A 24674-nucleotide genomic window follows, 5' to 3' on the forward strand; every position below is an offset into this window, starting at 1 on the left:
CTCATCTGTGGAGGACATGATCACAGTGTTGAAACAAGCTTTCTCCATCACCACAGACATCGGCCTTCAGTACAAAGACACCGACTTTGATGACTTCTTCACTCTGACCTCCACAGCTGACCTCAAGGACAAAGACACTCTCAAAGTCGTGCATGTGCCACCAGGAATAATCATGACCACAGTCCCTCAGGAGTGTAAACCCGACACCTCTGACATGTCTTCAGTAGATGAGCTGCTCTCTTTGGACTCCCAGGACAGTCTGATCCCCAGTCCACCCCCCACTGAGAGGCAGAACCTGTGGCCTGCCATCTTTCCCATCCCCACCTTCTCCTACAACACAGAGATGGCTTTGAGGCAGGGCAATGAGAAGTTCCTAAAAGACGGGACGCCTCTAACATCACCCAGCGTCAAATCAGACATTCTGGAACGGCTGGCAGAGGCCATGTTCTCCTACACTGCTTATCCCAACGATCCGCAGAGGGCCGCAGTAGCACAGGCACTGATAGAGAAGCACCCCTGCCTGAGGGAGCCCGGCTCTTTTAACGGATGTTATGGGTGGCAGCAAAGCCTGAAGTACAAATGTGCAAACTACCGGAGCAAGCTAAAGGCACACGGAAACCCTGAACTGCTGATAAACACAATGAAACACAAGCAGGAGGGTGACAGGAAACCTGCCAAGAACATCAAGAAACCCAGGAAATCAGAGGTGAACTACCTCCCCCCACACCCAGCTGGGGAGACGGACGACAGCCTGGAGACTGTAAGACTCGAGCTGGTTACAGTGAGCAGGACGAAGGACAACGCACACATGATCAATGACATGATGTCCAGGACGTACAGCTGCAGACGCAGAGAGGTGGTCGGCCAGTCCATGCAGGTGGCAGAATTCAAAGAGAGGTGGCCCGCCCTCTTTGACCCGCTACAGGTAAATAAACTGGCTCAGTGATCCTCCTGTCGCACCACGAAATACCTGTGTACAAATGTAATTTATAATGTTATAGACTAATTGTTATTTGCACAGTTGAATAAGGTGGCTGACGAAGCAAACGCGCTGCAACGGCCCAAAACATTTGCATTAGGAGAAACGAGCTGCAGATTCAGAAACGATGCAACAACAAAAACACATGAACCTCCGAAACAAATGCAACAGAAAAACACTGCATATCCATTCAACACAACAGAAGAGCTCCAGGCCTCTGGGGGAGCGCTATATGTATATGTATGCAGACTGTATATAAGCTAACGCTAACACTTGCTATGTTTTCTGTTGCTCTTTCATAATATTGTAAAAACTACGGCCAAATGTAAAATAAAAGACAAACCTTTCCTTTGGCCTTTTATCACCTTTGTATGTCGCCTCTTCTTTCTGTCTGCATACTCTCTTGTTTGGTCCAAGGTCGAAGGTCAAAGGTCCGGTCAAAGCTCAAGCTTATGCTCTAGGTGTTCCATTTATTTTTGTGTTTGCATCTTGTATTTGAAGCGCATTTGCTGTCCATGTTTTTGATTTGGCTTCCTGCAGTACATTTTTTCATTTGCAGATTGTTTCTTGTATTTTTTTTGTGTTTCGTACATGTTTTGGAATCTGCATCGGTTCTGAACTTGCAGCTCATTTCTCCTAATGTAAGTGTTTTGGACCGTTGCAGCGCATTTGCTCTCGTCGGCCGCTGATAGTCTATGATGATTTTATTATTGTAGTTCATGAAGAAAGACTGTATGAGAAACACCTAATTGTGCTACAGTCCACAGCTGCAACAACAGTCTGAACAATGACCATACAATTGTGTAACTAGTAGAGATGTCCTGAAGTTTTTTTGCTGCCGATACAGATACCGATAATCTGTGAGTGAGATACCAATCATTTTTTGTGTTTTGTTATAGCAGCTGGTTTAGTGGTTGGTCGGTCTGTTTAGCTTTGTAGTGAACTGGTACCTCCAACAGGAGGCAGCGTAACCTCATAAAACAACAACAAATCGACAACATGCACTACAAGAAACTCCCAAGGAGCATTGCAAGTATCCTAGAGTAACAACAACTGAATAACAATAACAGTAATAAATCATTAATTACACGTTGATTTATGTGAATTAACATGATTATTATTAACAGACTGAAAAAAATGAAGCCTATTCAATAGGGTAAACGATGCAAATAGTCTAATAAATAGAAGTCACTATATGTCAGAACATGAACTCAGTTTCATTAAGCAAACTAAAGAATAATAGGATTTACAGTCAGATACAGGCTGCATTCAAACTGAAAGGTATTTTATAGTGACATACATTTCAGACGGCGTACGTTATATCAGTCTCACACACTTTGTAAAAGTTGCACACGGCGCAGTGAGCAAGGTGGGAGGCGGGACTACGAGAGTGTTAACCACAGGTTTTTTTTTTTTTTTTTTCAAATATCTTTTTATTGAGGACAAGGTATAAGAAGACAGTTGTACAAAAAAGTAATATTTTTGCTTTTTCACAGAACACAAATACAAATGTATATATCCACCCCTCCCACCCCCCACCCTACAACATCAAGTGCATCCTAATCTAAGGAAATAGAATGAGTGAAGAAATAGATGAATAAAAGTTATGATATTGATATAAATAAGGTTATTAATCAACAGGTATGAATAATTAAACACAGAGAAAAAAAGAAAAAGAAAAAAGTGGAGGTAGCTAATTTGAAAGTAAAGCTTAAGAATAAGTGAGGAGGCTGCGTTTGCTATGCGACATCATGCATCGTCCCTCAGGACCTAGTAAACATGGATTCACAAGTTGTCAGGAAGGGCTTTAAGTTTGTTAATGAAAGACATTACTGGGCTCCAGGTGGAATAGAAGAGGTCTTTCGACCCTCTCAGTGTGTATTTGACCTTTTCAAGACTTAAATGAAGCATAACTTCACTCATCCATAAGGAGGCGCTGGGTGGTCTGGGGGATTTCCAGTGCAGTAAAATCCTTCTACGGGCAAGTAGAGTTGCAAATGCTATAATGTCCTTATGCTTATTGATAATCTGCTGTTCGGCTGGCACTATACCGAAGATGGCAGAATAGGCGTTAGGTTGCAGATTTAGGGATAATGCCAGTGAGAGAGTTCTGAAGATTGCTGACCAGTAGTCTGAGAGGGAAGAACAGGACCAGAACATGTGTGTTAGTGTTGCTGAGGCAACATGGCATCTGCTGCAATTCTCATCCGTCTTGGGATAAATTCTGGCCAGCCTAGATTTGGGGTGCGGTGCAAGACTTTAAACTGAATTACCCCTAGCCTAGCACATGAAGTAGTTCCATTGACTCTCTTCAGAGCTTCAGTTCAGGATTCTTCAGGTATTACATCCCCAAGCTCCTCCTCCCATTTCCCTTCAATCTTATTGAGAGAGGTGTCTCCCAGAGATGATGTGTTGGAGTAGATTCTCGAAATGAAGCCTTTTAGATTGGAGGGAATTTGGAGGATGTCATCCATAGCAGTAGGTTGGGGTGCGCTCGGGAAGTTTGTATCTAAATTTTGCGTGAAATGTCCGACCTGGAAATATCGAAAAAGGCTTGAGTTGGGGAGGTTGAATTTTTGAGAGAGATGACTAAAGATAGAGAAGACACCCTCGCTGTAGAGATCTTTAAATTTGGAGAGGCCTAGTCTTTTCCACTGGGCAAAGGCGTTGTCTAATCTAGGCGGGACAAAGAGGTGATTATCACAGATAGGGGCCAGATGAGAAAAATCAGTTAAACCAAAGTGGTTTCGAAATTGTGACCAAATTCGTAAAGTATTAATAACAACAGGGTTAGAAGAATAAAGTGGAGTAGACAGAGGGAGGCTCGAAGTAACCAGGGCGGGAAGCGATGTCAATATGCACGACTCATTTTCAATTTCACACCATGACAGCTTTGGAGCATGAAACCAGTATATGATTTTCTGAATATTAGCTGCCCAGTGATAGTGAAGCAAATTTGGCAAACCCAATCCACCCTGGGATCGATGTTGCTGCAGAAGTCTTTTTTGTATTCTAGCCCCCCCCCCCAAATGAATGATGAATATAGTTTTATCAAGGGAAATATAGGGAGACACTGAAAAAGATAGAGGAATCGGGGTAACACGTTCATCTTAATACAGTTGATCTTTCCAGCCAATGAGAGATTAATGGACCTCCAATTCTGTAAGTCATTTTTTAGTTTATCAATGAGGGGAGTGAAGTTTTCTTTGGATAGTTTAGAGAAAGTCCGCGTAATATTGATTCCTAGATATCTAAAGCCAGATTTAGACAGATGAAATGGCAGGTTCCTTTGTGGAATTGCAAGAGCTAGGTTGTTCACCGGAAAGCACTCACTTTTCGTAAGGTTAGTCTTATATCCCGAAAAGATACCAAACCTATGCAACACCTGAACTATGTAGGGAACACACCGCACCGGGTCAGACACATACAACAGTAAGTCATCGGCGTATAGAGCCACCTTGTGTTCCCTCCCCCATCTAGAGATTCCATTTATTTCTGGGGAAGATTTTCACATGATGGACATAGGCTCGATGGCGAATGCAAACAAGAGTGGACTTAGTGGGCATCCCTGACGTGTCCCTCTTGACAGTGAAAAGGAGGAGATAATATCCCCCCTTATTACCACTTTAAGAGTCTGCCAGAGCAAAGAAGGGGAGACATTATCCTTGTTATTGGTTTCTAGGAAATTATCAATGGCTGTTGAAATCGACTGGCAGAATCCTTCGTCTGTCAGTAGTGTAGTATCGAATCTCCATGGGGCCCGGTCAGAGAAGTTGAGTGGGAAGAAAAGATCTAATATTACTGGGGCATGGTCGGATTCAATTATGGTGGCATATTCTATATTTTTGACAAAGGGGATTAATAGGCTGTCTATGAAAAAATAATCGATTCTGCTATACAAATGGTGGACATGTGAAAAAAAGGAGAATACTTGAGGGAACTACACAAATACTGTGAGGGAAGCGAAAGTGCCATGGGTCAAAACATCCAATTTGGTTCATGAATGCTGACAATGTTTTAGCTGTTTTGGAGGGGATTTTGGATTTTGGGTTAGAACGGTCCAAGGATGGGTTAATTGTACAGTTTAAGTCTCCTCCAAAAATCAGGCAGCGCGAGTTTAGGTCAGGTATAGACGAGATTACTTTTTCTATGAATTTCTCATCGTCCCAGTTGGGTGCATATACGTTAACCAATAGAACAGGTTTGTGGTAGAGGGACCCTGAAACGATAATAAAACAGCCATGTGGGTCAGATATAATTTTTGTGGCATTGAAGAGTGTTTTTTTATGAATTATAATTGCTGTGCCACGTGATCTGGAGTTGAAATTTGAATGAAAAATTTGGCCAACCCACTGTTTTTTTAATCTGATGTGGTCTTTAACCATTAAATGTGTTTCTTGTAAAAATGCAACTTCACATTTTAAAAGTTTCAGATGTGCAAATATTCTAGCTCGCTTTACAGGTCCGTTCAAACCTTTAACATTCCATGAAATAAGTCTTACATTTGCCCCTCCTGTACTCTGATTATCATCCTGTGTCCTGTTCATGGTCTACTAGATCTATCAGTAAGGTTTTTGGGAACACATGATCCGCCGCCCCACAGCCCAACCCTCACTCCTAAGAGCCTGAAGAAGCCTCCACTTAAAAATATATAGTAAAACGGTGAAAATAAACTGACAAAACTGCTGGGATAGATTTGAGATCTAGAGATGCACACCCCCAATACCTTAATAGCCCTAACAGAACCCCCAAATAACAACAGAACATGATAAAACGAAATAAAAACAATGCCTATGTTTACCTCCCAAACTGAGGAAAACTGCAGGCTCACCATATCTCCCCTGTTCTTCCTTGAGTGCATCCTCATTAACCCTATTTTCACTTGAGGTACTCCCGATCAATTTGTGCAAAAGTAATGGTTATATTATATAAACGTATAGCAATGAAGTTGTTTAAGGTAACATTTTAAAGTAATAATATTTACATCCCACACCGGTTGTTTCAACACTTGTGTCTAGAGTAACCAGATACATCAATGGGAAAAGCAGACAACAAGTAACAATAATAATATATAGTAATTAAAACGGAAAAGGATACCTGGGACCAACGGTGAGAGCGAGTGTAAATATTGTTGATGTAAAGTCCAGTTAGTTAAGTCCAGTTAAGTCCAGTGCTTGGTGTAGAAGCCATTCAGTAGCATCCTCCCGGACAGGTATGCCAACGTTAGCAGGAGCAGTGTTAGCTGCCATGGCTGAGAGTTTGCTAGCTATGCTAGTGCTAGCTCGTGTTGCAACTGGAGCTTGTTCGCTACTTTTCTTATGTTTAGAGTTGCTCATTTTGGTACCAAAAGTGACTTTGTAACACGCTGTGACAGTTTTATAGATAAAAGTCAGATGTTTAAATAGGAGGTTTGGCAAATGCGATCGGGAGACCTGGAACCAACGTCTGCTCTCTTACATCGTCACTCGGAAGCCACCACAGGTATTTTTAATGAAAATTGGCCGATCAATGAGGGCATCCCTAGTAACTACAGGTTAGTACATAGAGAGATCATCAGTCTGGGCAGTAGAGCAGTAAATACAGCAGCAGACATATTTGAATTCTAGTAGTTTTTCTTCCAGATTATAATACAGATCTGCCTCTAACTGTACAAACTCATAGATCCTAACACCATAGATATGTCTGTTTTTTTTTTTTACATCTAGATCAAAATATTACTTCCTGAGAAACTGATGCTTTTTACTTGTTTAATTCAAATAATTCAAATTTATTGGCATGAAGTCTAGTACCAGAATGTAATGGGTTCTTCCCTGGACCATGACCCATTCCTCCTCCAGGTCCATCACCATAGTCCTGGACCAGGTCTTCAGAGTAGAGGAGTCCTTTTTATAGACATGTAGATTGAGGCTCAGTGGTTACTGTTGAGTAATAATTCAGGATTGTTCCATGTGGGTCTCCAGCCTCGACCTCTCACCTCAGCGGTCCTCAGTGTTTTTAGAGCAGGAGTGTTTCTTTATTGAAGGGCTGATGAATGAAAATCTGAAAGTGAAACATGTAACTTAAATATGCAAAATCACTTCAATCACATTTAGTACTAATGTGTATTTTAGTTCATAATCATATTCAGACTGTCTCCTAAGTTGCACTGATGGGTGAGAGTGAAGTTACCTGGATGACATCTTAACTGTTTCATCATCTGAGCTCAAGCAGACAAACCTGTGTTTCTGAAAGTTTACTTCCTCGTTCAGTTCAAACATTTTCATAAACAATGTCCTCAGTGTACGTTAAAATAGAAACATGGGAATATCCTGGATAATGTAAAGATCCTGTTGGCTTCTGTCATAACCTCCAGTTTCAGTTGTTCCAACTGTGTATCTGAGAGCTCATGTGTTGTCTGTCACTTCATCATGGAGGACTTTATTTTAACACTACAATACCTGTGAACATCTGCTGCTGTTGCTACAGAGGAGAAGCTCAAGGTGCACATTCAAAACCCTTCACTGATGATGAAGTGCAAATCAAGACGTGCGATGGCAACGACAACCTGCTCGTTTATGTCTCTGCAATCAAGAGCACACACAGTACAGCTCAGACTGCAGCCTCGAACCTCCACACAGTCAGACTGGAGTCGCAGGAGTGTTGGATCACACACCGTCTGTATGTCTCAGTACCAGTGATGCTGTCTTACAGATAAACGAGGAGTTCCGAAGGTGTAACACCGTCCCCCTGGAGTCCACCTTCACCTCCCAGCTGGACAGGTACACGCCCAAGTTCCTGGAACTGTTCAGCTCCAAGGGAGGAGCTGTGGGACAGCGCATGAAGAGCGTGTTGACAGAACTGATAAAGGTGAGGACGGGTCCTGATTAGTTGTCTGACAAACAAAAGAGGTGCATTCTGGAATGGCATTTATTCATGAGCCGCTGAATTAACCGTAGGACCCCCAGGCCTCCATGGTGAAGAAGAGGGACGTGACCCTGAGGTGCCTCATCGAGTACATGGGGGAGAGCGCGCAGGAGCTCATCTCAGACTACTACGTGAGTAACATCCTCATCACTGGGTTTAAGTCTGGTTGGTGTCTGATTGTTGTTTGCGTCAGACTGTTGACTGCGGTGACACTGTACCTACATCCACCTGACAACATCTACACTGAAACACATACATTCAGTCAGCAGAAGGTCTTTCTTTAGAGGGTAGACATCTTAGTGAGAGTTTGTCAGGGTTTCCATGTCCTTGAGAAAAAAAGTCAAGCCTTTTAAAGTTCTAGTTTGTAACTTTTCCACATTAAAATGTCTAAGAACATCTAGACCATATGTTGTTCAGTTGTGTTCTTACATTATCCCAGATGTTTCCATCAATTCTCAAACCTGAGAAATCTGTGATTTTAATCATGATAATGTTTTATCATGACATCATATCCTCTATGATCATGTGTCAGTGTGACAGAAGCTCAACATTGACTATCTAGTTGTCTTCACCACCGTTACTGTGAGCTCCTCCCGGTTTGGATTCCTTCAGTGTCAGTGGTTCAGGAAATCAAACACACCTGGTGATTCTAACCATTAAAAACACTGAATAAAGCAGTTTGACATTTAAAGTCAGTGTTGGAGCGACGCTGTACGGAGGACAGAGACTCAGGGAAGAGCTGGAGCTGAGATTGATGCTAACCTTTGTTCTGATTGTTTCTCTGATAACTTATGAAGCAGACGTTCAGCAGGTTTTTACCAGCAGCTGAATCATCCACAGAGGTGTCCTCCTCTCCATAACAAACACACCAGGGGATTAAAACCAGTAGAACCACTGAGTAAAGCAGTTTGACTTTAAGACTCAGAGATTCAGCGACGCTCTTCAGTGACACAGGACAGGACGTCTCCAGCAGCTGGGAGCTGAGCTGTCTAACATTTCCTCAGCTTGTTTCTCTGATAACTTCAGATCCAGACGTCCGACGACTAAAATCCTTCATCTGGTTCAAATATAGAGCTGAAAACCACCAAGGTGACAAAAGTGTATGTGGTTTAAAACTAGGTAAAAGTCAATGTTGAGCTTCTGTCAGACAAACACACTGACACATGATCATAGAGGATATGATGTCATTGACAGATCGTGTGTGTGTGTGTGTGTGTGTGTGTGTGTGTGTGTGTGTGTGTGTGTGTGTGTGTGTGTGTGTGTGTGTGTGTGTGTGTGTTCGTTCCAGAGGACAGCAGAAGACAAAGTGCACAAGGATCTTAAATCTCAGAATATGAGGATCTACGTGTGTCAGCAGCCTGATGCAGTGGGCATCATCATTGATGGGACCCCAGTGCTGACGGGTCTGGACAATGTGTCCAGAGCCTGCTGCCTCCTCCTGGGCCTCATCTACGCCCTCAATCTGGATTATCCTCCCAAACTCGCCAAGACCTTCGAGGTCTTTCAGAGACTGTTTGTAGGACTTGACACGCTGCAGCCGAAACCAACGTCCAAGTACATCAGCCTGAAAAACAGACTGCTGACCTGAGCTGCTGCTTCGATCCTCATCTAGGATCCAGGATCCAGGATCTGAGGAGGTCTCCGTTTATGTGATGATCTGGATTCTGCTGAGTCCTCTTGGTTTGATGAATAAGGGTTAAATCACTGAGCTGTGGTTCGGTTCAGGTATGAGACTCGTCACCTCCATGTCACATGATGTGAGATGGTTCTGATAAAATACTGACCTCAGCACATGCAGCACTGAGGGTCTCAGATTCTGTGAAGGTGATTCTCGCTCAGTGTGTCTCTGAGGGTCTTCGAGCTCAGCTGTTCATGCAGAGAGTCGTTAACTGTGAAGTAAATGTATTTTCTCACCTAATTAGTTTTGTATTGACCTGCAGCTGAACTGAGAGGAAAAAACACCAAAACACATTTTAATGTTTTAAAGGAAAAAACAGATTTGATAGATTTTGTAAACTGACGGTTCAGTTACAGGAGAGACTGGTTCACACGTGGTGCTGACATGTGGCGTTCACAATTGTACCTGAGTTGAAAAAAATAAAATCAGATTTTTTCCTCTGAGTTGATTGGCCTGTGTTTGGATTGTAAATCTGATCTCACATCTCCACATAAATATTCTTCTTCTCTGGGGTCACTGTGCAGCACTGACGTCAGATCTTCTAAAGAAGATTATGAATAAAATCACTAAAGGTTGTGAAGATGGAATATTGTTCTTTTCATTGGAAACGAAAGCACTGACATGACTTGGATATGAAATTATTTGGCCAGATTTTATGTTAATACTTGAATACAGGCACTCATAACAGCTGAATCTTCTTTATCAACAGAATCATTAGTATACTTAGTGCTGCTGTAGAACTCTGGTGAGCTTCCTCACTTTGGTCCTGGATGTGTCTGATTCAACATGGCACAGAGCTGAAGAAAAAATAAGCAATACAATAACTGGTCCTGAGCAGGAATACCACTGATCTACTACAAACCTTCAACAAATGTACAACAAAAGAATAGAAAAGGAGTCCTACAACTGCCTGTTACTAAGTGCTGAGCTGTCAGTACAGGGGGAATCTACCTCTAGAGACCAGACTCCAGCTGTTACCACAGTGAGGCCACACACAGGATCACAACACAAACACTTTATTGAACCAAAGTATTCAGGTAGAACATGTAGGTATGTGTGTGTGAACAGAGTAGAAGCTGAGTGTAACATGGTGTGTTGCAGGGGTGGACAGTATGGTAGTTCATTTACTTCAGTACTGTACTTCAGTATATTTTTCCAGGAGCTGTACTTTACTTAACTTGTACCAGTATTTCTTTTTTGTAAACTTCTGACTTTTACTCCACTACACTTAAAGACAAATATTGTACTTTTGACTCCACCACATTTCTATGAAGGACTCTTACTTTGAAGCAGAGAAATACATCAACAATAGCTCCTTTTTTGATTCACTGTTTTATGTCCATGTCTACAGTCTTTTTATCCTACAGGTTCAACAGTCAGTCAGTAGTCAGTAAATGTGGAACAATACAACAGTGTGTTGACATGAAAAATTTACTTTTGAATACTTCAGTATTTTTAAAATCAAGTACTGCAGTACTTTATACATAACAATACGGTTCTGCTGGAGGTTTTTCCTCCTCACTGTCGCCAAGTGCTGCTCTTTGTGGGAACTGTTGGGTTTCTCTCTATAACATTGTAACTTCTTTACCTTGTCTTGAGAAAAATGTTTGTCACACAAGGTCAACGCACTTCTGACCAGTGTAAAAAAGAAACCAGCAGAGTTCACACTTGTCTCTCAGAGGTGTCTCCCTGCCACAGTCAGATGACATCATCAGTATTTTAAATGATTAGTTGGCCACTTCCAGACTCCAACAGGCCGACGACATGAGGAGCCGTGATGCTTAGTCCATGGGCCAGACCAGATATCGGTACCACTCAAGGTGACCAAACTTACTTATGATTTTTGAAAAGATCTATGTCTATAGATGATATTTTGGTATGATAACCCTTCCTGAGTGGCAGCTGTATCATAGTTATCAGCTCATGAAGTTACCCACCCCCTTCAGAAAATTACATTTTAGACGCTGGTGCATATCCTGGTTTAGACTCATGTACAGGACATCTGTCAATGTTTCACAATATTGTCTTTGGTATCATTTTAAAGGGGACCTTTTAAGTTTTCAGTCAAGCTAAGATGTGAATCTTTCTGACCAACATAGAGGTCACTAGCTCTTTAAACTATATACAACACACATTTTTGCACAATTTTCGCCTAAATGATATACTATCTTTTAGCCCTGTGCCATCTAGGAACAACAGAGACACACAATACGAAAACTGGAATACTCACAGGACCATAAGGATTCAGGAAATGTATAATATGCCTATACTCTTTCATTGTCAGGGGTGATTGTGAGCCTTAAACTAGAAGGGCATCATTAGGCTTCTATGAAACTATAACTAGACAGCCACTGGTCTTTATCATGCAAATACGGGACATAAAGGACACCACAATGAGATAAGGAACCAACTGAGGTTTATAAACAACATTATAAACATAACAATATTGTATACAAAATGAACATTGTTATTAATGGGAATATGTCAAGATCTGATTATAGTTAGGCTATCAAGTTCTGTGTGTAGGGTAACCAAGTACAGAATCATCACATAATGTCACTCAAACTGCTCGTCTCTCTCGTCATCTGACCCACTGAGTTCGAAGTCGGATTCTGGATCATCCTGCAGTTTTTGGTTGCTGCAAGTCTGTAACTTGCACGTCTGTGCATGCCAGTCCATTTGATAAGCACGTGCAGCTTGGCATTTTGCATGAACGCACACATTTGCATGTTAGCAGTTCCAAGACTACATCTGGGGCAGGTGGGGAGCGCATCCAGTAAATGGCCAGCTTGTCCTCATCTTCTTTCCATCCATGCTCTGTAAGACTTGGCACCACAGGGTTAGTCTGCTCTTCCAAATGGCTGCCTGATAATTGGCTCGTTCAACATGCAGGAAGAGACAGTCTCTACATGGTGGCAGCTGACTTGACTCGACCTCTCCCCTTTTGGCACAGAAGAGCTGGTAGTGCAGTTGGTTCACCTCACCAGTGCTGCTGTTAGCATACATGTGGCATGTAAACTCCTCAATTCTCTGGAACAGCTCCTCACTCACATCCCATGACTGCCCAAGTCCACTGAAGGTTTCTTGGTAGGAAGTGTCCTTTTTCACTATCTTCAGGGCATTCAGCTTCGCCCGGCCAGCAAATGCACTGACAGTGTCACAGCCAGTGAAGGCGTGTAAGCCAATTAGGCTATCACAGAGGCTGTCTCCAATTGAGCTTGCCAGTTTGCTGATGTCCACAAATCGTGTGCGGTTCTGTGTCCCACACTTCAGGTAGATGGGACAGGTGATGTCCTTCTGAAAGGCAAGACAAAGAACCATGACATCTGTGTCCTCAGCTGTGACGATGACTGCTTTTGAGCCCGTGTTTGCGGCATCTGATGCATGCAGGAGCAGGCATGTGTCAGCTTCTTCATGTGTGGAGTGCAGCTCTACTACTTCTTCACACCCATCATCTGTCAACCTGTAGCAGGTTTCCTCACAGGTAACGTACAACACCTTGCCATGCAGTCCATCTCTGTATTGTGGGAGTTTCCACTCTATCACCAGAAACTTGATGAGACTGGTCTTGTTGGAAAGACTGCACAGAAAAGTTCTCCACTACTGTACATGGTGTCCCCCTGCCAGGTTCTTGTACTGGACAGTGGTGTCTGCAACCCGGTTCAGTCGTTCAGCATCTTTAATCGTAGTTTGGCAGTAAACATCAACCACAACATCAATCCTCTGACTCTGTGCCCCCTCGTGGAAGACCTGGGTGAAGAGTGACTCTGCCACCTGTCCAAAGGTTTTGTTGTTGCCATTCATTTTCTGGACCAGGCTCATCCCAACCCCCAGTGGATGGGGTTGGGATCTGTTCTGCAGGAGACACATTCTTTTCCAGCTCTCTGGCAAGTGCAGCCTTGTTCGTTTTTCGTAGGGACCCATCAGCATTTGTGAGTGCCCATGGCAGTGGGCCCAGTGGGTAAACAAGGACATCCTTCATATTTATCTTCCTGCTTTCAGGAACAGGTTTCTGTCTGCCTTCAGCACCACGTCCTGTCCTTTCTTTCCTTTAGCTTTTTTTGTGCTGACGGTGGAGAATGTCTTCAGACTTTGCTTGGTCATTTTGTCATGGAATTTCAAAGATGGTATGTCCTCATCTAATCTTGTTCGCTTGAATGCCTTGTAGGCCTCTTCTCCTATCTCATGAGCTCTCAGGAGATCCCTGGTCACATCAGGTGGGGCCATGGAGCCAGTGGACAGGCTAACCAGATCGTTCTCATCAGGAGACATAGGATTGAACCACTTGTTTTCCATAAGGCCAATGAGAGACTGGACATCTGCTTCATCTCTCTTGATCCTTGGACCATGTAGATCTGGATGGGACAGTCTGGACGTGCCTTGACCTGTCAGATCTCTCAGCTGTCTGAGGTACATGCTTCTGTACTCAGCGGTTAGGTAATATTTGGCTACAGCTCCTGACTTCAAGCTGAATCCCTTTGTCCCTCCAGCTGTTTGGGTATCTTTGTTCACCGTTTCTTCTATAGCTTGGTCAACAGGGATCCGGCCAATGGGATTGGTGGAGCCCAGTTGAACAGAGAAGCCTCCTGTCATGAATTCTGTGTACACATCTGTGTGTGTGATGGACAGCTGAGACATCTGGGCGTAGTAGTAGGGGAGGTAGCGTGCGTAGTTCATCCTGTCATATGCAAAGCACCATGGGATCATTGCTCGAATGCTTGCCAAGTGTAGCATCCAGTCTCCCTCTCTGGATGCTCGGATGAGCCCCAGCAAAAAACATGTCCAAATAGGACATCCAGAAGCTTGAGAGGCTGCCGTTTCCACCACTGAGGAACTTGCGGTAGACTTCAAACAGTTCCATGATACGTGTACAAGAGCTGTGACACATTTTCCCCAAGGCTGTCAATTGCCTTCAGTGTTTCATCCAGGTGAACCATGTCGTTCATGTGAGTTGTTTCCAACCAGGAGAGGAAACCATTCCATGTCAGTCGCATGAGAGCCTCATACAAGAGCTTGTGTAGTCGCACTGCCCTGTTGTACTTGCGGCCATCCATAACACCAGCAATGGAGCCTTCTGCGATTATGCCAGACTGAATGCACAGGTCTCCGAGTCCAGCATCTTTGAAACGCTTTCCTATTATTGCCAGCAGTGTGCAGATGGTGTGAAATTCCCCAAGCCTGATGATGATATTCTGGAACTTGTGAGCATGTTTCCATGTGATCTCAACAGCCTTTGCATACAGGGCTTGGTCAAAGACACAGACAATCTTTGTCAGGCCTAAGCACCTCATGATGCTTATTGACTGGTTAAGCACCTCATTGACAGTAGACATTTGTGTCGCTGGAGCATTGATGGTAGGCAGATAGCCTACATTGTCAGGGATGACTGTCATATCACTGCGAGTCAGGATGTTGAAGCCCGTCCAGTTGCTGACTGACTGGTCTTCTTGCTGTGACATTCTTGCTAGGACCCAAACAAGGTTCTTCTCTCTGGCAAGCTGAGTATTGGCTACAGTATCAGCATCTGAACTTTTGCTTTGTGGTGGCCCCACCCGTTGTCCAGCATTGTAAGTTGGTAACATTGACGGACGTGAATCAATGCTTCTCTGCTTTGTTTTGGCAACAGTGGGCATGGGTTGGACAGGGACTGGGTTGACTGTCTTTGCTTGCACAGCAATTCCATTGACTCTGTGAGATGTTCCCTCTCCACTCATGGTTTCTTCGAGATCAATATTGTCCCAGGCTAAAGTTGTTAATACACCAGGATGGATGTTACTTGGTAAGGCAATGTCACTACCTGATGCTGAGAGTTACTGAAGACACAAGGCAGTGTCGATCTCTTCCATCTGTGAATAGGACACACTATGACCAAGTCGGTTGAGGATGTTTATGAACTCTACATTCCCTGTCAAAGACTTGACACTGAATGGCAGAATGATGTGCTTGGAAGGTTTGATCTTTCCACATGTCACTGCATATACGATGTCATGGCCAAATGATTGTAGGAGCCGCTGAACTCTCTGGGATGCATGATCAGGATCATTAGAGCCTGTGAGTAGATGGCACAGGAAGACACTGAGTGACTCTGGAATGGTAGGACATTCTGCTTCTGGTTTGACTTCAGGTGGCCAGGCTTGAGGAACATCTTGACTCTTGATGTCCCCTCTCAGTTTGATGGTTGCGTTTGCTATGACATCTTGGGCACTGGCACTTTTCAAGGTCTGCAGCTCACTTTTAAGGGACTGGTTCTCTTTGATGAGTTCACTCATGGACAGGTTATCTGGATAAAGGAGGAGTTTTCCTTTTGCATCAGAGAAGATGTGCAAGGCTCCAGCAAACTCACTCTCCAGCTTTCGTCTTATGTGCTTTGTGGTTGATTCCTTGATTTGGACAATTCCTTGGGACTTCATTGAAGAAACCAGTCTAGAAGTGAGATCAGTCATTGTCATCATTCGAGGATTGCCAAAAAGCTCTGTTCTGATGAAGAGGAACAGCTCATTGTATGACTGTTTCACAGCAGCTTCATACTGGGCATCATCAGTAGCATCACCACCATCTTCATTGTTGGAAACTTCCTCTTTGGTGTACATTTTATAGCATGACTTGTGGTAGTTCCCTTCAGCTGCTACAAGGTCTCTACTCACTAGGGCAAGGATTCTGCCGTCCATTTTCTTTTGGGCTGCACTCCTGATCTTTGCATCAGCACGCATTTGGCAACATTGTATCAGTGCTTCTCTCGTATTCTGTCCTTTTAGATATTTGCAAGTTTTCTGACAAAAGATACACTCTGTAGGATATGTCCTAGAGGTACTTGGGGCACGTCGAGCTTGAGAACAATGGATGATGCACTCCACCTGTGGTTGCTTTGGTAGTGGGTTGTTACTTGCTTGTTCACCAGTGGCCATAGTCAGGCAGTTTCAACTGCAACATACAAGATCAGATGTAGCCTTGTGAAATTAATATAACACACAAAACAAATTAAAATCACAATTTATTTTCCATTTCCTACATATTTCCTACTAGCATTTAGCTAGCTAGCGTTTAACATTTAGATGCTTTTAAATGTTACACTTCCTTCCTACCTCTTATATTTCTCTCTCTGTCGCTGTTAACGTCTCTCTCTCTCTGTCGCTGTCTGAGTTTCTCTGTCGCTATTTAACTCTCTCTCTTTCTCTGTCGCTGTCTGAGTTTCTCTGTCGCTGTTTAACTATCTCTCTCTCTCTCTCTGTCGCTGTCTGAGTTTCTCTGTCGCTGTTTAACTATCTCTCTCTCTCTGTTGCTGTCTGAGTTTCTCTGTCTCTGTTTAACTGTCTCTCTCTCTCTCTCTCTCTCTCTCTCGCTTTCCCTGTCGCTGTCTGAGTTTCTCTTTCTCTCTCTCTCTCTCTTTCGCTGTTAACTCAATTCAATTTCAATTTAAAAGGCTTTCACTGTACCATCCCCACAGGGGGCGTACCCCCCACTTTGAGAACCACTGCCTTATACTGACCTTGGTCTAGTTAATGATGCCCTTCTAGTTTAAGGCTCACAATCACCCCTGACAATGAAAGAGTATAGGCATATTATACATTTCCTGAATCCTTATGGTCCTGTGAGTATTCCAGTTTTTGTATTTTGTGTCTCTGTTGTTCTTAGATGGCACAGGGCTAAAAGATAGTATATCATTTAGGCGAAAATTGTGCAAAAATGTGTGTTGTGTATAGTTTAAAGAGCTACAGTGACCTCTATGTTGGTCAGAAAGATTCACATCATAGCTTCACTGAAAGCTTATAGGGCCCCTTTAAAATGATACCAAAGACAATATTATGAAACATTGACAGATGTCCTGTACATGAGCCTAAATCAGTATATGAACCAGCTTCTAAAATGTAATTTTCCGAAGGGGGTGGGTAACTTCATGAGCTGATAACTATGATACAGCTGCCACTCAGGAAGGGTTATCATACCAAAATATTATCTACAGACATAGATCTTTTCAAAAATCATAAGTAAGTTTGGTCACCTTGAGTGGTACCGACAAGTGAAATTTTGGGCTCTGGCCCATGGACTGGCTGCTGTGACGGACTTCTCCCTCACTCCTCAAGTGAGCAGCTTTGACCATTGGTACAATATGAAATAAATGTATATAACTGAGGTTCTACTTTCTGCCTCTTCACCAGGTCCATGTGTACAAGCTGATGTAGACCAATCAGTCAGCTGATGTTTCCAAGTTGTTTTATTTAGTCATAATGTACAAACAAAGCTTATTGAAAAACAGACATAAGGCTGTGTGTCTGATGGAGGTGGTGATGATGATGATGATGATGATGATGATGATGATGATGATGATGATGATGATGATGGGACAGGAAGTGAAGCTCACTCCTCTTTTTCCAGAGGCTGGATCCAGTGGTCATGATGTTCTGCCTTCAGGCTCCGTGTCTACACATCAGCTGTGGTCATATTGTTACTCAGGTACTCAGCTTTCAGACTGTGATAATCTAGAGTGATGAAGTCAGACGTTTTAACAACTCACAATACAAAAGCTTAAGAGCACGGTGATGAAAAATGTTTGAAAAATATTAAGATTTATCATCATCCTAAAGTGGAGTGTCCCTGTTTAATTCTGGCACAGCTGCTGTATCTTCCCTGCCAGGTCCAGGCAGTGCAGGATCCGGACTCTCTCCCTCTGGAGCTCCCCGGGACCCACGTGGCCCGCCAGCTTGGTGGAGAAATGGATGAGGTCCTGCATGAAGAGGCCCACGGTGCCTCTGGGTGCGGGAGGGATCTGGGTCAGGGTGCAGGAGTCAAACTTGAAGTTAATGTTCTTGACCCTGGGAAGACCCGGTCCCCGTTCCTCGATCCACGTCAGAGGCCTGGGAGGACACAGGTGAGATTATGTGAGGTGGCGTCTACAGCAGTGGCATTTAAACATGATGCTGATCCGCCTGTGACTAGAAATGTGCAGGACGAGACCAGGTGAGAAGAGGTTAATATGACAAATACTGTGAGGCGATTATAGAATGCAGATTGGGCCAAAACAACTTGACATCCGTGTTAAGACGTTAAATTTGGACGTCTTAAGATGACAGAAAATACCATCTCAACACGTCTATTTTTAGAACGTCTTGAGGCATTTAAATTTGGGTTCTACCACTTCATTCATTTCTGAGGGGAAACCCTAGAGACCTTAATCATTTCAAGAGAAGAAACTATTTCCCATTCAACCTACCTACGAATTGAGGTTAGGAATATTGACATATATTATTAATAATAATATTGTTATATATATAATACTGACATTATTAATATCTGCATTTTTACAGGCTACTACTTATTGAGAAAAATGTAGCTTCAATATTGTAAATGACATATTCATGTCATGTGTTTGTCTAAGTGCCACTAGATGGCAGTGTCAGAGCACAGAGGAAAGATATTTGGGGTTCAATAAGCCTTTGATTTCAATGCAAACTGTGTTAAGTGTTAAGATCCTTTCTGCTCAGTGGAGCCAGTGTTAGTGCAGCCAAACTGTGGTGTGAATTATGTTTTACATTGTGATAGTAATTTAAAAAAAAAAAAACAAAGTCTAATTTTACATTTGTCCTTTCATGAGCAGACTGAATGAGGAAGTTTTTCCTGTTAAATTCCACATTTGTGTTTAGAAAGAAAATGTGACTGGATGAAAAAACGTATGGTTTGCAGTTCACCCTCTGGACGGGAATGAGAACCTGCAGAAGATGTAGAGATGGCGCAGGTGAGGGGGCGGAGCTGGAGTGGAGCAGGGAAGCAGAGCGAGGAGCACACCTGAGCCACTCGTATATATACTTCATACAAACAGATACTTGAACTGAAACAGATTTCACTCAAACCCGCTCAAATTCACTGCTCAAGTCTCAGTGATTTAGTCAGGAGTTTTAACTAACTCTTGAGTCCCTGGAGCCTGAGGTGGAGGCTGTGACACGTCCGCTCATCCTCTCTCACCTGTTGTCAGAGGTGCGCAGCTCTGCAGTCATCTTGCTGTAGTTAGCAGAGCCGTCCTCCATGGTTGCTGCGGTTACTGACAGCTCACCGAACAGATCGACCAACCAGGTGAGGCGAGCGATGCCGCTGAATGCTGGGAAACCAAAGCCGGGCTTCAGAGCTCCACCTGTCCACATCAGACTGGTGTTAATGTGATTGTACCTTAATACACTGCGGGACATGAACCATCCTCTAACACTAAACACACTTTCAGTCCTAACTTAAAGCTGAGATGTGTCAGGAGTCACGGTAACCATGGAGACACACACACATGTCTGTTACCTGTGAAATGGAGAGTGCCCTCCTCCAGGGTTTTTCCCTCCACCTCTCTCTTCAGCAGTTTGTAGTCCTCTGTCAGCAGCTCTATGTGTTCCTCATGGAGAATCACCCCTGACACACACACACACACACACACACACACACACGTAGTCAGTAGCACCGCTGATGATGATGAGCTGCAGAGCTGCAGGTGTGCACAGCCAGGTACTGAATATAGACCCGATGAACATGCAGCCTGCAGGTGGACACACACCTGTGAGTGCGGACACACTGTTGGTAACAGGCCTCACCTTTCTCCTGGGCGACGTCCCACAGCTCCACAGCGGCCTTGTGGTTCATGGTCATGGGATACTCGACGCAGACGTGTTTCCCTGCCTGCAGAAAAGTTCTGATGAGAAAGGAGGAGTTCTCTGGGTCAAAATGAGGAGCAGTCGCCTATTTACACATTCAGCAGCCTCACAGAAACAGTAACATTCATCTAGAGTCATCTGTGTGTGGTCTCCTCCGGCTCCTCTTTAGCTGCGAAATGCTCCACTGTGTTCACTTTCCCGCCCCTTTTTCTGCTGTAAGGTCTTTCAGAGCACAGCCACCGTGAACACACCCGCCCAGCACGGTGCTGTTACGACAGAAACACTGCGACTGCACCGCGCACGCGCTTCAAAATAAGTTTCAAAAGTTTTAGAAGCTCACTCTCTCTCCACTGCGTCTGTGTGTGTTTGCTCTGTAAGTGCATGTGATGACATCACTCATGTCCAAACAGAGAGGTAAACTCGACTGGCAGTGGAAAAGTGAATGTGATTGGTCATGACTGTCACAACCTCCAACCTCAGCAAAAAGACCAAAGTGCATTTGGCGCACCCGCTAAGTCACTGGGCAGGTGATCTGCACCGCTGGTTGATTCATGTTGTCACACATGCGGAAGTATTCACTGACTGATTCACTGTACAGACTACTGAGTGCGCACACACTTTACCTGACAATGTCCTCATGTGAAGCGTTCTCAGTGCAGATGAAGGCCACCTGGATGTCCTCTCTGCTCACAGCCTCCTCTACTGAGATCTGACTCACCCCCTGCTGAGGCTCCAGGCTCCTCCTGTGGACAGAAACACACCTCACCTTCTAACGTGACACACATACAGTGGGCAACAGTGGGGGGAGGGGCGATTCATGCAATTTTATATTTGATGACAAGAGATAAAAAGATTATTGTGCCACAACAATTCTCAACCCTAAAAAAAGATGTTTACATGTTAAAAAAAATGTGTGGTGTTTGATTATTACATCCCCAGAGGTCTGATGTTGCTGATGTTGATGTAACCAGAAAGTGTTTGTCCAGATGTGCTGTACTCTGGTTTGCACCAAAGGGGGGCCTGAAGCTGTCACGTGCTTGTGGTTCATCTTTGTCTGTATCCACAGATATTTTTCACGTTCATAAATACTGAGTAATACTCAGGTTTTTATTCACTCCTCAGGTACAGCACACACCGGCTCACCTGCAGAGCAGCTGCCCACACTGACTTCCTATAACAGCCTGCACGACTCATGTTTTACCTGGAAGTAGGCCTGAGCCCATATTCCATAATATGGAGTAACACAATGCTGCAGCACACAACAAAACTTGTGCAGTGTTGTTTTTACCATTTGAGAAATGAAATGAAAGAAAACAAATCCATCCATCAGCTCCAGACTTTCACCCAGATCCAGGAGAAGTGACCGCATTACACTGGTTTAAGCGTCCTTACACTGGCTCCCAGTACGTTTCAGAATGGATTCGAAGATCCTACTGTGGACTTCTAAAAGCTCTTGACAGCCTCTTTCCCTGTATATCTGACCTCTGAACAGGATAGAAACCAGCTTGTAGCCTGAGGTCTGTTAGTTGTTCCTGAGGCAAAACTACAAACCAGAGGTGACAGAGGTTTCACAGTCAGAGCCTGAAACTGCCCGAGGAAATCAGCTGAGCGGAGTCAGTGACCTCTTTAAATCTCATCTTGAAACAAACTTTTATTCTAGAGCTTTTCCCCATTTTACTTCATTCTGTCTAAGTCAGCTTCATCAGTACCTACTAGATATTTATGGTTTTATTGATTGCTGGTGACACTGCCTTTGGGTTATTTGCATATTTGCATATCAAGACACTTTAATTGTTTTTTCTGATTTGCTTGTTTTAACTTATATGACCTGTGTGTCTTATTCTGCTGCTTTGCGTAAAGCACTTTGTAACGTGGGTTTAGAAAAGTGCTCTATAAATAATTATTATTATTATTATTATTATTATTATTATTATTGTTATTATTATTATTATTATTGTCATTAATTCCATTCATATACAATATTTTTTCATAATATCCAATATTATCGAATATAATTCAATTCTGGATATTGCCCCAGCCTATTGTAACACTCATGTTTTAAAGCCTTTTGCATCTGTGATATGAAAACATTAGATTTCCACACAGTTCCACAGGAATAAAGAGTCTGTGTCCTGGTCATAGTTTAGTTATAAAATCCAAGTGCAGCACAGGGGGCCTCTCCTGCGTGGCCCCCGGACAAGGCCCATCAGCCAAAGAGTCAGTTGCTTGCGTTTAGCTGTGTATGCTGGATTACCTGGATACGAATCCTTTGACACTGAGGTTCTCTGCAGGACTCCCAGGCAGCGGAGCCAACATGTCTCTGATTCTCACCCAGCCTGCTGTGCCGATGCCGACCACCACTGCTCCAAACATACTGACTGAGACACAAAGCACCCAGCTGAGAGAGGAGGTACACAGATATAACTATAGATAACTAAGTGAATCCTTTTGTTAAAATATATTTTATGTTATATATAACATATATTTATATAATGTATATGTTAAAACCAAGGACAAACGTTCACATTCAGCAGAGACATGAAATATGTCCGTAAACATTTTAAAGGAGATCTATTATCCTCATTTACAGCTGACTCCACTACAGCAGCTTTACATGATTCACAGTTCAAAACAAAATCCTTATTCATCACAAACTGCCTGGTATGCAGCCGCTCCGCTTAGGCCTGGTGAGGGGCAGCATCCAGCACTTGTGAGCACCGCCTCATCCTCTTACAGGTGAACAATGATTAGAAATATTATAGAAATCTCAATAAGGCCAAGTGAAATATCCAAATCGCAGCAGCTGCAATTTTTAATGTAAAGGATGTAAAGGAACATGTTTGTTTGGTATAAGAAACAAAAATCACATCATTATCATTTCTATTTTTATACAGGACAGAGACCACGTCTCTGTTCTGTAAATATTAAACCCATTTCCTGCCGATTGTGACATAACTCTGGATTTAGACTTTCAATCGCAATCTGTATATGAATGTATAAAGAAAAATATGACATCAGATCGTTACAGGAAATAGAAAAACAATTGAAACCTGGTGCTCAGAGCAGACAGACACCTGAACATAGGCTATGTTCATCTCAGTATCTGAAACTGTAGCCATGTTTAGTATGAACATCCATCACTGTAACATTATAAATATATGACAGGAAAAAAGAAAAACCAGAATAGGTCTCCATTAATAATAAATGTTTTTCCACATTTTAAACTCAACATAAAGTAGTTGTGTCTTAGAGTTTCTCAATGGTCTGACTGTTTCCATTAAATTCTGGCAATAGACTGATGAACTGTTGTATTAACCCATAAACTAATGTAATATCTACATATATTGAATTTCCGCATATGAAATATATGTGCGTATAAAAAGATATGCAAAATCTATATAAAAAACCTATTAGAGGAAAAAATTCCATATATTAATATATATTTGTTGCCCATACAAATATGTACGTTTATGTATGAAGCTTACTTCTATTGCTATTGTGCAACCCGCGCATCTTACTGTGGACATTATGGTATTTTAAATGTCTCTTCGGTGGCATTCAGCTGAGCAGACAGACAGCGGATTGAAATGAATGCTGCTATAACAACAGCGCAGGTTACACAGTGGTGGTGGAGGCAGGTGATGAAAGAGGTGTGAACCAGCCGTCGACACCTGTCCGGTGTCTGAGACATATAAGCCTGATGTGAAAAAAACAAAACAAAAACAAAACAAAAAAAAAACCTGCGGAATAACATTGATGTTATTGACAGACTCTCTTTCATCCTTGAAAACAGGAGATCTCCGTTGCTGGATCCATAGAGACTACAGATGTACGGAAGCGGTTTGTTGCGGACGTTTACCCGGACTCAGCGTCGATCTCTAGAGCAGAGAGAGGACACATCGCCGCCTCCTTACCTGTTTTATTTGTCCCACGCGAAGAGGTCCTGTTCCCGCCGCGGTGCACTCCTCTGTTGCCCTGGTGGAAGTGACATAACACGGAGAAGACAGTTGTCTAACCACCGCTCTGTGCGTATGGAGTCTGTTTTTAGCGCCGTCACGCATTACATAAGGAGCGCTCGTTTTGCTGCAGAGGTACAGGCCTGCTGGTGGCAGGGGGGCGGGACTAGTATTAAAGGCCCCTCTTCACTAATCACTTGGTATTATAATCAATATTAAGTTCATGAGCATGATTCGGTTTGATGGTCTGGCAACAACCGCACCAGACCGGACTCTGTAACATCAGTCTGAAGAATGTAAGTCATGTGACCAGAGCCAAATTCATGTTTCATACAAAATAAAGCAACAACAAAAAGAACAAATACAAAAACAAAACAATAAAAAGAAGTCCCTGAACATTCATTGATACAAGCAGAAGTCTCTTCACTTATTGATCATTTATTATAGATTCTGACTGTCATTTTTTTTTTTGCACTGTGATAAAAACATCAAGATGTGTTTCAAGCTTATCACTTTACCACTCAACATAATCA

The 24674-nt window shown here is 43.1% G+C and overlaps 1 protein-coding gene across 2 annotated transcripts; it reads right to left on the bottom strand.

Moving 5' to 3' along the window:
• Window positions 1–17748: 17748 nt before the first annotated feature.
• On the bottom strand, window positions 17749–24249 carry blvra (biliverdin reductase A). 2 transcript variants are annotated; one of them, XM_022761831.1, is made up of 7 exons: window positions 24100–24249; window positions 22440–22583; window positions 20809–20928; window positions 20126–20223; window positions 19839–19946; window positions 19518–19683; window positions 17749–18412 (listed from the first exon to the last, which is right to left on the bottom strand). In XM_022761831.1, the coding sequence occupies exons 2-7, from the start codon at window positions 22556–22558 to the stop codon at window positions 18157–18159; spliced, it is 867 nt and encodes a 288-aa protein (XP_022617552.1). In that variant the 5' UTR covers window positions 22559–22583; window positions 24100–24249; the 3' UTR covers window positions 17749–18156. The 2 variants fall into 2 exon arrangements, with proteins under 2 accessions (XP_022617552.1, XP_022617551.1); XM_022761830.1 differs by having other exon boundaries at window positions 22440–22563; window positions 24100–24248.
• Window positions 24250–24674: the final 425 nt, after the last annotated feature.

Source organism: Seriola dumerili, unplaced genomic scaffold, assembly GCF_002260705.1.
Source record: "Seriola dumerili isolate Sdu_G_001 unplaced genomic scaffold, Sdu_1.0 BDQW01000432.1, whole genome shotgun sequence".
In the NCBI taxonomy this organism is placed as follows: Eukaryota; Metazoa; Chordata; class Actinopteri; order Carangiformes; family Carangidae; genus Seriola; species Seriola dumerili.